Raw genomic sequence first — 16,969 nt, 5'->3', positions numbered from 1 at the left:
TCAGTGCTCTTAAGCACTGAGAAATCTCTCTAGCCCCCAGGGTCATTCTTTTGACTGTTCCACAGAGGGGTGGGTGGCCACATTATCAGAGAAAAGCAACAAAAAGGTTTTAGCCCTAGGTTTTCCCATGAATAGCTAAATTCTCTTTTCTCTTTTCTCCTCAACCTTTCTGAGATCCTGCCCCTACCTCCTGAATTTAGAGATCATTAAGAATTTAACCTGAAATAATCACAACTAGATGCTGTTTTGTTTTAGGGTGAATAGAGTAAGGTTAATCTGATTTTTCTTCTTTTTTTTTCTTTTTCTTTCTTTTTTTTTTTTTTTTTTTTTTTTTGACCAGGTCACAAACTAAGAACACACACCACACTTTCTGTGCCTTTTGTGACATCAGTTTGGCTGTGTGCACCAAATCATTCCCAAGATAAAGTTTTTAAAGGGCAGTGTTTCCTTGGTAAGGTATGTAATTGTTAGTAGGTCTTGTTATTTCCATTCGCAGCCATGTACACTCACCTATATACACATATAGATGCACCTTTAAGCCTCAGAAAAATATGACGCAGGAGAAGATATATTAAAAGACTTTATTCACAATAGAGAAATTTTACAAATATAGTTTTTAAAAATTATGTGTCAATCTATTGTTTCCCATAACATCAGAGGTTTATATAAAGTTGGAAATGACAGAATGCACTTATGAACAAATTAAAAACAATCAATGTAAAAATGGATAATACAGATGAAAAAATCCTGATAGAGAAGTCTATAAATTGGCATACAATTTATGTTTATAATATTAACTGCACAAACTATATCAAAACGTGTTTCATAAACAGAAAAGTAGGTGCTATTTTTAACTCTTGTTCATCTTTAAGGATGTGGATCACACATGTAAATTAAACTGAAGTTTTGCTGAAAATGAATGAGTTGATGTCTATTTGGAGACTTCAGTGGTTTAAAATTAAATAAAATATTAGCTTAATTCAGTTACATTACTATAATATTAATCTCTTAATCTCTTATCTTGTTTACCTTTTTGGTGTTCTGGAATCTAACATTAAAAAAATATGCAAGTTTTAAAACTGAAAAATAATTCTTGCCATTGGAGAGCAACATTGTGGTTCAGCTTCTTGCCTGCTTATGCTGGGACACAAAACATACATTACAGCGGACACATTATAGCTGGTACACAGGACCTGGCTTTAAAAATCCCAACTACCACAGAAATACTCACCAGTTTTGTGTGTGTCTTCAGATCAAAAGCAAAGAAAATTAATAGCTAATCCAAGGACAGTGAAAATTACAGTTAAAATCTATAGGGCCTCATTTTTGGCAGCAAATTTCAATATTTTACATCAGAGCTCTGGGGAAAGAGAGACTTGTTACTCATTCCTCTGAAGAGAGAAAAGTTTTACAATCAAATCAAATTGTAATTAAGGGGTAAAGGCAGGCCGTTCTACTTAGGTTCAGGAAAATGATGTCATAGTTCATGAACTCCACAGATTAAGTAGGTTACTAGAAGAAGTTACTCTGGGTCTCAGATGTTAACACAGCCATAGTATGTGCTGAGGGTGTTTTATTCCATTTACTAATTTATGTATTTTGATGTATTGTACAATTACAATACTGGAAACAGCCAGGCCACACAAGGTGGTGATCCTAAATGACATCTATTGAAAATCTTTCCAAAGCTGAAATGGGTAAAACTACTGTCTACTGTGATTTAACAAAAGTAACTCACTCAAATAAATAGGTCAAATGATATGACACTAATAAAATTATAAAGTTTAAAGAATATAAATGCACAGAAATCGATACTTCAGCCTAATCCTTGGGGTTATACCACTTGTTTTATTGTTGTTGTTGACCATAGTCTGTTGAGATCGAGGTGGTTAGAGTCTTTGTCCCTTGGGAACATACATAATCACAGCCTAGCTTTCATATAAAGAGCAGATGTGGTAATGTAAGCTATCATCACCAAACTGTCCTTGGGAAAATAATTTATATTTCAAAATGAGGCTTAGAAGAATCATATAATCATTTTGATCTGCTACAGATCAATTTATGAAGGGGTGGGTCCATTCCTATAAATTATTTCTAAGTTAAGATCTTAATGCTGAATGTAACCACACTAAGTACACTGTGTTCTTAAGAGCTAATTAGATTTTCCTTATTTGAACACGAATAGAAAAATGAGCAAAGTTTCTTTCCCTGGGTAAAAGCTGCCTTTCACAAACTGAGGTGAAATAATTAACCACACCTGGGAAGAGCCCTTTTCAAATCTGAACCAAGAGCAATGTCTGCTTTCCTTGAAGAAAAACCAAAGGTGAAATGCAAACACATGGACTAGTCATATGAAATTCCAGGATGGATTCCGTTAAAAGCAATATCTGGCCGGTCAAAGTTACATCAAACTGAGTTAACAGGGGCGCTCTGCAGAACTCAAGTGCTCACCTTGCCTCGCAGTGGGGATGGAAGAAATTAAGTCGTGTGTGATACAGAGAGGACACATAAAGTAGAAGCAGCGAAGAAATTAAAAAGTGCAGAAACATGAACAATCAAAAACAAAGACACAGTGCGCTTGCAATGACATGAGGTCAATGTGGCTGACTCTTCTGGGATGTTCTCATCTGAACTGCAATGTGAGCTTTAGAAGATATTCTATCAAATAACGATAGACCTGCTAAGAGGCTGTCACAGTTATGAGATCTGTCTCTGGTGGATAGACAAACCAGATTGACATGAACTTGAAAAGGAAAAAAAAAAAGCTTTTTCTTTAATACTTAATTTATTATTATGGCTTTTTGCAACATGGCAAAACATTACAGCTTAAAGCAGACGCCGTCTCCTCATAGAGGAGGAAAAAGTTTTGCAGTCAAATCAAATCATAATTAAGAGGTTACTGTTAGACTATTCTATTCTGTTTCATGACAGTGATGTCACAACTTCATGAACTCCAGAAACAATAGATTCCTTAAAAAAAAATAAAAAGTTGACAAACAAAATCAGTGGATCCACTAGCTGGATAATAAAGTAATAAGGAATTGAGGCCCACTTAGGCTTATGATTATAAACAAAAGACTGCAAAACAACTTTAGAACTTAGGATAATCACAGGCTTTTATCGATTAACAAAAGTTCATCAAGTGTCGGACGACCGGGAAAGGAATTATTAAGGTATGCAGTGAGGGACAAAGCACAGTAAATTAGAAAGTGTCTTTCATTTCTCTTTGACTTCAATTTCCTTTTTCTCTTCTCGGAGTATGGGGAAAGGGTGAGCCTCGGTATTGAAGATCCAGTGTTCTAGTGGAAGAAGGTCGTCATCGGAAAATATCAAGTACAAATACCTGGAGAGAAAGAAAAAAGTCTTTGAGGCACAAGAAACCAGGTCCCAAACACATCTGTGTCTCTGTACATCCTGAAGACAAGCAGTCTGTTCTTACATCCACAGTCCTTACTGCGGCGTCACCCGAGCTGTGGACGCTGGTCATCACCCTCAATAATGACCAGAGACACCTGCACAGAGGCTGAGATGGCGGCACACCTGACTTGGGATGGAGGTTACAGACGTTGATCATATTTGGAATATGATGCACGTGCTCATCATGGAGACACCTATAGAGAATGTCTCCTTGGAGCCTTAGCTCAGTTTGAGAATATTTGTACTCACTTTAGTGTCTCTGCCAGGAAGAAACTTTGCTGGACATCGTCATAACTCTCACTAGCAAAGTAAACATCCCGTAGGCCTGAGTAACCTCCGTTCACTCTGCAGTGATTTTCGAGGGCCTGGATTGCCAAGAAGAGAGGAGAGAGGGGGAAAATTAGTAAAGTTATCACCAGTAACTCTTTTTTTTTTAAAATTAGATTTAGACTCAGATACAACAAGGTTTCAAAGTGAATGAGAGCTTGTAAATGTCCTTGATAGAAAATTAAAACATTATGACATGGGCTATATATCCATTATGACATGGGCTATATATCATGCCTCAAAAGAAACACTCCCACATTTGGTTTTGGAAAAATCTGCACTAATTTCTAGCATTTCCACTTTTGGTCCAGAGCAGCAGCCCTCAAGCTATGGGTTGCAACCTCTTTGGGGGTCGAATGACCCTTTCACAGGGGTTGCCTGAGACTTTGGAAAGCACTGATATTTACATTTTGGTTCATAACAGTGGCAAACACACAGTGGTTCTCAAGCTTCCTAATGCTACGATCCTTTAATACATGTCATGGTGACTGCCTTCCAATCATTAAATCACCATCATTGGTACTTCATAACTGAAACTTCGCTACTGTCATTAATCTCAATGTAAATATCTGTTTTCTGATAGTCTTCGGTGACCCTGTCAAAAGTTCACGGTTTTATAGGGGCCGTGAGCCACAGGTTGACAAACAGTGCTCCAAACCCTGCCTTCCACTGTGTTATCAGTCAGTGAACTGACTGCCGTTTGTATTGGTGACACATAAAAGCATCATATATTTAAGATGTATAAATGTGCTGCTTTATGTTCGGATTGTGAAATAACTACCACAGTCAAGCTAATCAACATATTCCGAGCATCATGAGTGGCGTGCTTCATGGTGAGAATCCCTGAGAGCCACCCACACACTGTTGTTCACGGTAGCCACCATGCTGTATCGGAAGCCTCCAGAGTGCTTTCATCCTTTAGCGGAAATTTCCAAACCCTTTTTACCAGTAAAAGTCCTTTTCTTCCTCCTCCAGTTCCTGGCAACTGCCACTCTGTCCTCTGCTCCTGTTTGTTAATTATTCTAAGCTCTGCACAGAAGTGCTATCCTACAGCATCTCTCCACATATGGTTGGTTCTGTTTAGGGTAATGTCATTCAGGTGCATCCCCGTTGTTGCAAAGGAGAATATGTATGTATGCATGTGTGTGTGTGTATGCTTTGTGTGAATTCCATTGGATATGCACCTCACATCTGTATTTCTCCATCTATTGAGGAGCATTTGGTTGTTTCCATGTTGACCACTTTGAATCATGCTGTAATGAATGTGAGATTGTAGAAAACCTTTAGATCTCATTGCATTTCCTTGGATATATGCCCAGAAATGGGACCGCTTCACCTTATGACAGCATGATTTTTAGTTTTTAAAGGAAACTCCACACTGTCAGTCACAATGGCCGTATCTGTTTATATTGCCACCAACAGTACAAAGGTCCCCTTTTCTCCTCATCCTTGACGCCCTTAGTTATCTTTTTTTTTTTTTTTTTTGATAATAGCCATTTTCATAGAAGTGAGGTGACCTCACTGTGGTTTTGCTTTGCATTCCCTATGATGAGTGATACCAGGACTTTCCTCATATACTTTTGGCTACTTATCTGTCTCCTTTTGAGATTTGATTGAGATTCTTTGCCTATTTTCAAGTTGGTTACCTCTCATCACTGAGTTCTATGAATTCACCATTTCGAATATTAACTCCTTGTAAGATAGAGTCATTGAGTGTACTTAAAACAAAGTTAGCCATAACACCACTAGGCAATAACGTCTTGGGGATGCCATCATATATGTGGTCAGAAAGAAAAGTTAGCATGCAGTTATATGACAGCAAATGGCTCAAAATAATTTCCATGTCTCATTACTTTAGCTTGGTTTATTGTGTCCTCTGCTGTGCAGAAATGCTGATGTGGTCCTGCGTGCTTTGTTTTTTGTTGCTGTGAGTGTGAAATCCAATAAAGCTATCGCCAGGCTAATAGCAAGAAGGTTTTTTTTCCTCAATTTTTCCCCAGGAGTTTTACTTATTTCAGATCTTATGTTCAATTCTTTAGTACATCTTTGTTTTTGCATATTATATAGATATTTTAAATTATACAGGTTGCTTGTCTAGTTACCAAGCGTATTCCCTTCCAGCTAAGTTAATCTTTTATTAATACATTCTACTAATCCTTTTCATTATGTGACAAAGTAAAAACTCCAATCTGCAAAAAACTCATCTGAAACCTTGTCCTGATTCAGAGAGAGCACAGATGACTTATCTTCACTGTCAACTTGACTAGAATGAGACTCGCTTAGGAAACACATCCCTGGACATGCCTCTGAAGGTGTTTCCAGAGAAGGAAACTGAGGAGGAAAGTTTTGATGAGTGTGGGTGGGACCAATCCATTGGTTGGGCTCTCAGACTGGATAAAGAGGAAAGCAAGAGAAAGGATGAGCACCCACATTCATTGCTCTGATTCCTGACTCTGGATGCAGTGTGACCTTACGTTTCTGCTGCCACGACTTCCCCTCCTTGATGGACTCCTTCAACCTAGGAGGCCAAATACGTCCCCTTGCTTTCAGTATTTTTGTCATAGAAACAAGTTCAGTAAGTAACAGAGAAATTGGTATTAGGAATGGGGTCAGTGCTGTGATAAACCTCCTGTGGCTTGTAGGCTATTGGTTGGTTGGTGGGAGGGCTATAAAGAGCTTGGAGAGGTTGGGTAGGAAGCCCTACAGTGCCATAAGCAAAGCTTAATGGGCCATTCGGGGGAAAAGTGGACATGGGTGGTCCAACACATGGTGACATAGAAAGGAACAAGATTAAACTAGGCATGAGGCTAGAAGATATTTGTGTTCTATTCTGGCAAAGAATCTGCCTGCAAAGTTGTTGCATACAGATAATTTGAGTGAGCCTGGAATTCAAGAACAGTGGATTAAATTGTTTTGTGCAGGAAATCTAAAGGAAGCATAGCATGTAGGCTGGGCTCTGATTATTTCTTAGTACAGGTATCCAGATTCACAGTGAAAAAGAGCAGAAAGTACAGCAGAAAGATCTTAAAAATATTACAGAGATTAACACATCCAAGAAACTTCACACTTTGCCTTGGGCATATGGGAATGGCTCCCTGAGGGCAAGACCCCCATCATCTAAAGTTGGAATTTGTAGAATTAATTTAGCAGTGGAAGGCTTGAATTGAGAACGCTGCTAAAGGCATCATCTACTGGAAAATAGCTGCCTTGGAAAGTACTTCCTATGTTCAGCCACCAATGTACACAGAGGTCACTCCTGCTAAGGCAGAGGGAAGCTAGATGATTCATGAGCTGGCAGCAGAACCCAACAGTGTTGTCCAACTAGTGGTGGGTTTTCAGGCATGTAAAATGCAAGAATTCCTGGATAATTCTTACATCAAGGTTCCAAAATGTGACTGGGGCTAGCAGTGTTTGGCAGATGTGGATTCCTTCCCAGGAGGCTCTAAGAAGCCATTGCTTAGAACTGTGAAGCCTAATGGAGATAACCAGGATGGTGGAATTGCCAAGACTATGGGTCATCTTTTGAGGATAAGTAGGCCTTATGTGAAAAACCCCAAGGTGAGGAGTTTACAAAACTGGAAAAGCAGAATTAATTTAAGCTTTTGGATCTCAGATTATGCTACTGAAAACTCTAGCTGCCAGACATGCAGCGCTAGGGATTGTTTGTTTTTCTCTTGGGTTTTGGTCTTGTTTGAGAAGTCTTTCCCTGCTATCCTCCCATTCTCCCCCTTTGGAATGGAAGCATGTACTCTACGTCACTGTGTATTGGAGTACATAACATGGAATTTTGATGGTGGAGAGGGGTGATGATTAAAAGATTGCTTTAAGTCTCAAGATTTTGGACTTCTGCTTTGGAACAAAGCTAGAATTGTCACAATGTAGTGGATAGGTTTCTGGAGGCAAACGAAACATTTTGCAATGTGAGATGACCTAAGCCTTGCAGTGGACAGGGGTAGAATGCTACAGATTAGAGTATGTCTGAGTAACAAGTTGAGTTAGCAAAGGTTGTGTTCGTGATGGTTCAGAGTCTACTGCCTGGATTGAGAGCCACCCATGAGAGACTCCTGTGAGCTTATCCATGAAGGCATTTTCAGAGGACTTAACTGAGGAGGGGAGCCCCACTCTCAGTGTGTGTGGTACCATGGATGTAGGTTCAACAAACAGGAGAAAGCATTTGTTCCTCTCTGGATCATGTCTGCTATTTCAAGTTCCTTCCACTATCCTCTCCCACCATGATGACTATACTCAAAACAGGAGCTTAAAAACATTCTTTCTGTATTAAACTGTGTGTGTGTGTGTGTGTGTATTTTGCAAGGCAACAATAGACTAATAAAACTTTATACACAAAAAGTAAAGCTTGAGATTAAAATCATAATGCCCTAAGAGTGAAAGGTAGAAAATATAAGCAAGGTAAACTTACCCTTAATTTCTATTTACATTTGTTTTCTCTTATGAATCACAGTCCTGTCTCTCTTTTATATATGTGTACATATGTGTGCCCATGCATGGGTGGATACATGTGTGTGGAGGTTTGAGAACAACCTCAAAAGTCAACCTTATGAAGGCAATCACCTCCTTTGAGACAAAGTCAACTGATATAAGCTATGGGCATATGGAGGGGGGACTGAGACACTACCCTCATAAGATCAGGGTGTAGGGCATTTCCTTAGTGACTCATGTGCAAGGGCCCCCAACTCATTGTGGGTGGCACCACCTGGTCTGTGGTCTTGAGTTCTGTTAGAAAGCAGGCTGGGCAAGCCATGGGGAGCAAGCCAGTAAACAGCCCCCTCCATGGCCTCTGTATCAGCTCCTGCCTCCAGGTTCTTTGAGTTCCTATTCTGGCTTTTTCCAGTGACAGCGCTGTGAAAGTATAAACAAAACAAATCCTTTCCTACCCAATTTGCTTTTGGTCATGGTGTTTCCTCACAGCGATAGAAACCAGATCTAAAACAACGGTCAGAACACAAGTTGAAGAGAGTGGAACATTGACCTCAAGTCTAGATTTCCTAATTGTGGACCCCCCAAATCCCGAAATGTAGGCAGTGTCTCCAACATAGGATTGCTATGAGAACAAATGAAGGCAAAGAAATGCTTGCCACACAGTACAGAGGCCTTTCAGCAGCCGAGCTATTTTCAAGCTTTTGTGGCTTCATGTAGATTAAAAATAATTTGCAAGTAGGATAATGTGGAGGATACTTTTTACCTTCATAAAATGAAATACCCCATGCCAAAGTCCAAATGCAAGAACAATGCACTTATGCGCACGGGCTGGAAATGCTGTCTTAATTTTGTATAATTAATGTGTGCTAGTAACAACATCTTCAAACAAGAGTCTAAATGTTCAGACATCAGGACTGAAACTGGGAACAAGTTTCCTGGGCCTACATGATGGATTCTGACTCTAGCCATTTCTCAGCAGCGGAAGCAGGCACATTTTGGGCAGATCATTTTACTAGTCTGTCTGTTGTGATGGTGCTCTGCCTCGGGGCATTTTGTGTAAGGGCTTATCTTACTAGGTGCCAAATGAGCTGTGACGTGCTAATAGTAGAGGGCAGGACGTTTGGACTGTCCATGGTGACTGTAGCTCGAACCGTGGATGGAAGATAATCTTGCTCCTAACTGATTATAACTTGGGGTTAGGCCAAGTAACAGCAGAATATCTCTTAGGAAGCACTGCTGTGAAGACAGGAATTGGACAGTTGATCCATGGAGATCTGTAAGAGCCAAACCCCAAGCTGTAATGCCTCTAAGGCTGTGTGCTTGAGATTGCTCAGGTCTCAAGGACAAAAACAATGATACAGGCAACACAAACATATCAAAGGCAGTTTGGAAAGAGGGATCAAGTCTGGGGAAGTAGAGGCAGGCTTGGGAGAGGAACACTGTTCTCAGATACAGAATGTTGGTGCAGAAAGGGTGGGGCCCAAGACGCCAAAGAAAATTGAAGAAAGTGCAAGTCCCACAAGCTCTCATCTTCTGTGGATCAGATGAGGTATTACCTAATCAGTTTGAATAAACACGCACAACTATTGTTCAGATAAATCTCCTACCAGCTGTCACATATTCAGTTGGGACAAATGCAATACAGTTCTTGTCATTACTGAGAGATGGCAAATTAAGTTTTATCTACAGTTTACTTCTGTAGTTACAGGTGTGTTCACAAGTGCCGGAATAAGAGTGATTGCTGGACTGCTACTTATCCAGGGCATACACACACACCTAACTTACTTTAAATAATTATCCTATTTGATGAAGACATCGATGGGAATCAGGTTTACTGAGTGTTATCAGTGAAAGAATGCTGGGAGAAGAGGTTTTTGTTTTTGTGAGACAAGATGATGACTTAAAATACTATACAAATGGAAAGCAGTATGGAGTGAGGAAGCCTGGACTGAGCTCAGGTAACATTGCTGCACCATAATTTCAGTGTGGGCCACAGGTTTGATCATTCAACTAAGAGAACAACTGGCCCCTTGGCAGGGGGAATCTCCCTGCCAATCTGTGAAAGACCACAGCTGGAAACCATGTCAGTCTGAGCTGGCAGGACTTGCTGCCTTCTGAGAGCATGCCAATCCACCAAACATTATGGATCCGGGGTTCAAGAAAGAGTAACTTTCTAACAACTTCCATCCATTCAAATATGGAATGAATAACTCTATAGTTAATAATTCTTTCTCCTTTAATACAGAGTCTTTGAATTGAATTGATGAATACCTACATAGCAAAAATGAAATGGCTGTTGTCTTTCAAAGAAATTTCTCTCTGTGTATGTGCTGTCACCTCTCTCTCTCTCTCTCTCTCTCTCTCTCTCTCTCTCTCTCTGTGTGTGTGTGTGTGTGTGTGTGTGTGTGTGTGTGTGTGTGACAGTGATGCCACCTCAATACACTGGAGATGGACATGCCTATGGGGATTATCTTTATTATGTCGTACTTGGTAGGAAGATCCACCCACTGTGGGTGCCTCCATTGCCTGGACGGGATTCTGGACTACAGAAGTAGACAAAGGTCAGTGAGCAACAGCGTCTCTCAGCAGCATGACCTTTGAGTTGAACTCTAGCTGCCTTGACCTCCTCACCATGAACTGTAATTCTAAACTGTAAGGAGTAAGGTTTTTCCTCCCACTGCTGGTCTTGTTCCACCGCCATGGAGAGACTGGGGAGACCAGATGCAGGCCCGATTCCCCGGGCTCTCCATGCTGACTCCTCCTTCCTACTTCCTCTTTCCTCCTTGTCTCCCAGTCCCTCCTATCATCCTTTCCTATTGGCCAACAGTGCTTTATTCATTAACCAGTATGAGAAACATATTTACAGAATGACATCTCCCATCACTAAACTGTGAGCCAGAATAAGAGAATAAACCCTTTCTCCCTTAAGTAGCCTTTGGAAAGTATTTTATCACGTCAATAGGAAAAGAAACTAAGAAGGTGATGTGTGTGTGCACGTGTGCCCATGCACATGCGTGTGTTTGAGTATGTGTAACACAAGTCAGATGATAATGTTGGGTACTGATTCTCATTTTCCATTTTGTGCTTCTATGAATTCTGATTTCTGTCCTTCATCTTGCTATAGGAACACTAGCATAAGAGACATAGCTACCATGTCTGGCTTTATGTGGATTTTAGGTCCTGAAGATTTAAACTCTGGGGTTCATGCTTGTCAGGCAAGTACTTAACCACTGAGCCCAGAATGCTGTGGTCCAGGAGACAGTTATACTAGGTGACTTGGACAATTTCCTACATTTGAGTTGAGGTCCCTTAAAAAGAACATGCAACAGAGGGTGCAAGTAGGAAAGTTTACGGAGCTATCTGGAAGTGAGTAAAGAGTGGAGTGCAATGAATGAGCTCCAGCTGTGTGCAATGATGGCCAATCCTTCTGGACATGACACAGGTACTCATGTAGCTAGAGGTGACTTCCAACTAAGTATTTCCAGCTCTGTATCCTGTTGTTTCTGGAGCGCTGGGATTCTAGGTGTATATTGCCATGCCCAGGGTGTTGGTGCAGGAGTCAGAACCCAGGCCTATGTCCTACAGTGGATGCACTGTAGCAACTAAACCAGTCCTCCAGCCTGGGTATTAGACCTGATGAAATTTGTCATTGTTGATGTTTCCAATTTAAACCAGTATTTGCAATTCAAGTTCACCATGCCTTTGCAGGCCATGTCACAGCTAGCCTTTTATCAGGGAAGCTTATTTGGAATTCACTTTTAATAAATTTGCTTCCAGAGGGGGCAGATGTAAATTTAAATCAGTGGAATCACTACAGGTTGAATATAATTAGAAAACTGAATATTTTACTTAAAATGACCAATGACTAGTGGTAACAGACACACTTAGTGAAGGGAGGTGCATCCATGGCTTCCTAAGGTGTTAGTTAAGCTTTCACGGGCTTCCCGAGACTTCTGAGAGAAGTACTTTCAAGACCAGCGTCTAAGGCAGCCAGCTTTCAACAAGGAATGGGGAGAACAGAGTGTAACTAAAGCAGTTGCTTGTCCTTATTCTCTACATTTCCTCCCACTCCTTTTAGAATAATAGATTTGGTTTGATGTATGTAGCCGAGAACTGCTCTGGCACCTAGCTGAACAGATGAAGGAGATAATGGTCCATGAGTGGTAGGAAGGGACCCAAGAAACACCGCTAAAGCACCACACTGAGACAGATCAGAGCAATTCAGCCGCTTGCAAAGGGAAACCGTTCTGAATTCTTCCTAGATTTAAGCAGGTGACTCACTCCAGGTGGAAGTTTCACTGGCACCCAAGGACCAGCAGGAAAAGCATGGTGACTTAAAGCAGAAAGCCCTGAGCATCCAGAAGCTGCCCACTGTCCCCGTGGAACAAAGCAACCTGTCCTTCTACAGTTAGGGTAACTTCATCCTGGAACATGCCTTTCTAGATCTTTCTGTCTAGACAGATACCTCCAGTGTTCAAGTCTACCTGTAATACAGTACATCATTGTTCCATGAGTCAAAGGTAAAGCCCAGAAGCCGGGCTGTGTTGGCGCACTCCGGAGGCAAAGGCAGGAGGAGCTCAGAGTTCGAGGCCAGCCTGGTCTACAAAGCTACACAGAGAAGCCCTGTCTCGAAAAACAAAAAGCTAAAGCCCACAGTACAGTGACTTAGCTGGAAACAGTCAGTCATGACTGGAACAAACTTGATAAAGCTATGGAAGTCTTAGGAAAGTTGCCGTGACAGATTTGCAGACACTAAGCAACAACACAAGTGAAAACCTTACCTCTACGGCTTCCCAGGCCCAGGTTCTGTACTTGGGGTCATGAGTCAGTCGCCACATGTACATGTAAGTCTCGATGACTTCCGGCCGTAAGATGTAGTACTTCTCATTTTGCCTCGTGGCAATGGCTTCCACACCACCATCAAATCGGAAAGCTTCTGGTCCCAGTTTCATGACTAAAGCGCATGCAATCAGTTAACACGGGGTTACCTCTCCTGACTAATAATCAAGTACTTGACCACCCTGAAGGCAGACGGGCCTTGTCATACACACCGTACGATACACAATGCTCAATATACCTCTAAATATGAGTCATCTAGAAGAATCTATTTTAGAAAACGGCGACAGTTCTTTTGTTCTTTCTCCACTTAACTCTGATTTAGTGAACACCCACCAGATGCTCGCAACCATTTGTTGGCAGCTGGAGGTGGTGCTTGTGAGTTCTTCTAGGATGCCACAAAAGGCCAGTTACTTCATCTTTGTGTTTAGAAGTGCTTATTTTATAAGTTAGGAAGCCAGGCATATAATCTCCTTCTGGAACTTTGGGGAAGTTTCTTTTTGTATCACAGCAGAGACTCAGTGTTAATGAGGTAAATCAAAAGTCAGTAACTTGTGTGACCTATATTTTTTTGTTGCTTGACACACTAAAGTGTGTCTTTTTGTATAAAAGCAGTAACTTTTAAGTGAAGGCTGAAATTCCTTTAAGATATTGGCATCATCACATTTCACAGTAGCCTCCCTCTCTCCCTCCCTCCCTCTCTCCTTCCTTCTCTTTGATAGCTGTGGCAAAACTCTAGTGAATGAGATGGAAGCTTGGGGGAATGGGCTGTGAATGAGTACTTACAGGTGCGATTGTAAGATTCATGACAGGTGCGGGCGATTTCAGCTCCAAGTTCAAGGTAGTGTTGGGCCAGGGCTTCAGGAGCTCCATCCGCCCCAAGGGCAAACATGCCCCCTGCAAAGCAGGTCAGGTGGCCCATTTTGTGTTCCAGGAGGCCCCCTTTCCACTCTGCGATGTATGTTAGTCCCCCGCTGGACTTTCGGATCAGGTGAGTCTCAATGGCCTGGAGAGAGGACATTTTTGATAGTTTGTGATTTTTCTCAAACTTACAATAAATTCTATATTATATAGTCAACAATTTCCTTTTCTTTCATCTTTTTCTTTATGAGACATGGTTAGCCAGTGTAGCATTCCTCATCTGTGAGCTCCAGGCCAATGAGAGACCATTTCACACACAGAAATATGAGGTGAATGGCACCTGAGGAATGACCCCTGGCTTCTACGTGCTCACATGTGAGAAATTAACTCAAGCTCTTCTGCTTATTCTATTGCGGAACATATTCCTGCACAGTTAAAATCTTAGAACAGATGAAGATATTTAAATCTAGGATAAATACAATATTTACGAAAGTGATTTATATGAAACATTTTATTTGTGCCCATGAACTACTGATGTTACCAAAAACCAGGTTAGACTAAAATAACCAATAACCCTTGTGTTTAAAAAAAAGTATGAAGCATGTTTGGATTAGTAGTTTCCATTTCTTTTTTCTGGTAGAGAATGGTGTACTCATCATGAACATAGGAAGGGAAGGGCTCTGAGCCGTCACTGCTGCCAAGAAAAGGAGGCTTTGCAGGATGCACATTGTGTGATGGAGAAGAACGACTGAAAATGGATACACGGGCAGATGAGACCTTCTTTCCCTTTATTAGAAATAAACAAACGAAAACAAGACAGAAGGATATAGATGAAGACTGCTGTGCTCATTAGCTGTGGTTAAGCTAATTTTATTGATGGCTTGGTTATTACATTAATATTTCATTCTCATTTAATGCCACTGAACATCTTAGCTATTTACACTTCTCACAGCACAAATTGCAGTGAAGTCCTTCAAGCAGATACTTGTTCATCATCCAAGAAATTATTCTTTCTACATGGCAAGAGTAATAGCTTTTGAGCACAGATTAAAGAAACATTATTACCCTGTTATGCAGAGTGAATAAAGTACTATGTTATGTTGGCATGATTCTGACCAACTTGCTTCTTCCTAAAACAAACTTTGAAGAAGTCCTGTGCCCAAAGCAATGGTTTTGTATGAAATGGAAATATACTTCATATAAATATGACTCTAGTAATTTGTGTTAAATCTATGGGACACTGAGTGGGGAAAAGAACATGATGTAGTCTGTGATTTAATTCTCCCAGATTTGTATTAATTTGAGGAGACATTTGAACTCATGAATGATGCTCTCCTGCCCATGTATCTTGTCCCACTACAGATTTTTAGTGTGGCGTCACAGGAGGGCCATGGCAGCCAGCTGAGAGACCAAAGTATTGTATAGCTAGAGCACACTGCCAGACATCCTGTCTGAACCCACTACAGCTGAATCTGATTGACCGTATCCCCAGCGATTCAGAACAGTAGCATGTATAGTCTCCTATTCTTGATGCAGGCAGGATTTTGTTTTTGTCGTGTTCTTTAGGCTGGCCTTGAACTCTTCAAGTCAACTGAGCCTTAGGCGTGTATCTCTGCTCCTGACTCATAATATTCTTAAAAAAATTGTTTTATTTATACTCTGAGGTCTCATACGTATGTGCAATGTATTTTGATCCTATTTTACACCCCAAGCCCTTCCCTACCTCCTTCCAGACACACACACTCTCTTTCCTATTTCACCTCTTCTTAAAGAAAACAAACAAAAACCCCAAACCTCAGAGAGTCTAATTAGTGCTACCTGTTGGTAAGTGGGTGTGAAGTCATCCCCTGGAATATGGGCAGCTTACCAGTGCCCACAACCTGAAGAAAATTCACTCTTCATCCCTAGCTGTAACTGTCAAGAGCGCCCCAACAGGGAGTAGGGGCTGGTGTGCCTCTCCCAATCCACCATAGAATGTTGACCATGGATAGAGTACAACTTTGGTAAGAGAGACTTTGCTGTGGAAGACAGTGCTGCTTTCAAAGTCAGAACTTTGTTTTTCCTAACTTTGCCCTGCAGCTTGAACATATACAATGGATTGAAAATGTTTTTACAGTTGAGTCATGGGAAACGCTTTGCCTCATTTGTTCTTAATGGATTTTCCTCTCAACTGTTTGTCTAAACAGAGTACACTAACAGTTAGGTGGGTACAGTTCTGGAAACTGGTGTGTGGGGGGGTTTGTCAAACATTATTTCAAAATAGCTTTTCTTGAAATCTCAAGATCTTAGAGGGCCTTTTTAAAATTAAAAGTTAAAATGTTTTCTAGGATGGTAATTAGATGGCACAATATAAACCAGATTGTATTGAAAAGAATTCATATATATATATGTATGTATATATACATATATATATATATATATTTTTTTTTTTTGAGACAGGACTTTGAGACAGGAACTAGCTCTGTAGACCAGGCTGGCCTTGATCTTATATTCGCCTGCCTCTGCCTCCTGAGTCCTGGGAGTGAAGGCATGTGCCACCAATACCCACCTTCTGAAAGAATTTTTAATACCCAAAACCTCATTGGGAGGAGGAAAAGCAACCCTGATAAGAATGAGATTTCTAGTGCCACCAAATGGGGACAGGACCATAGGGACCACAGCCTAGTTTGCATCTGATATTAAACTTGAGCCTAAGGAATTACATCCTGTGTGTGTGCGCGAATGAAGGGTTCTATTTCATTCTCTGAAGCCCTCAACTGATCTGGGGAGGGAAACAACGGAATAATCAATTCAGCTAGCAAGGTCAAAGAGAGCTACACTATATTTAAACAAACAAATCCTCCAGACCTATTGGAGAGGACAATACCGTTAGGATAAAGACTTAAAAGGTGTCATGGGTTTCTAAGGCCAGGTGTGATAGTCTGTGCCTGAAATCCCAGGTACATAGGAGGTAGAAGTAGGAGGATCAGGATTTCAAGGTCGTCCTTGGCTTTATAGGTTCCAAGCCATCTTGGGATAGAGGAGAGTCGATTTCAAGACCCTATCCCCAAGGAAAATAATCTTTGGAGATCAGAGTTCAAATAGCAGA

General features: G+C 40.9%; 1 protein-coding gene across 1 annotated transcript in view; it reads right to left on the bottom strand.

The window, feature by feature from the left end:
• Positions 1 to 567: 567 nt before the first annotated feature.
• Positions 568 to 16,969, bottom strand: part of Man1a1 (mannosidase alpha class 1A member 1) — a 163,693-nt gene continuing 147,291 nt past the window's right edge. The window contains exons 10-13 of the mRNA XM_051175509.1: positions 13,807 to 14,026; positions 12,966 to 13,138; positions 3,667 to 3,782; positions 568 to 3,343 (exon numbers count right to left, since the gene is read on the bottom strand). Of these exons, the coding sequence (XP_051031466.1) occupies positions 3,217 to 3,343; positions 3,667 to 3,782; positions 12,966 to 13,138; positions 13,807 to 14,026 (636 nt within the window). The 3' untranslated portion in view covers positions 568 to 3,216. The remainder of the gene's footprint in view (positions 3,344 to 3,666; positions 3,783 to 12,965; positions 13,139 to 13,806; positions 14,027 to 16,969) is intronic.

The sequence above is a fragment of the Phodopus roborovskii genome, unplaced genomic scaffold, assembly GCF_943737965.1.
Source record: "Phodopus roborovskii unplaced genomic scaffold, PHOROB, whole genome shotgun sequence".
In the NCBI taxonomy this organism is placed as follows: domain Eukaryota; kingdom Metazoa; phylum Chordata; class Mammalia; order Rodentia; family Cricetidae; genus Phodopus; species Phodopus roborovskii.
Note: the sequence above shows the minus strand (reverse complement) of the source record. Positions and strands in the feature narration are given on the sequence as shown.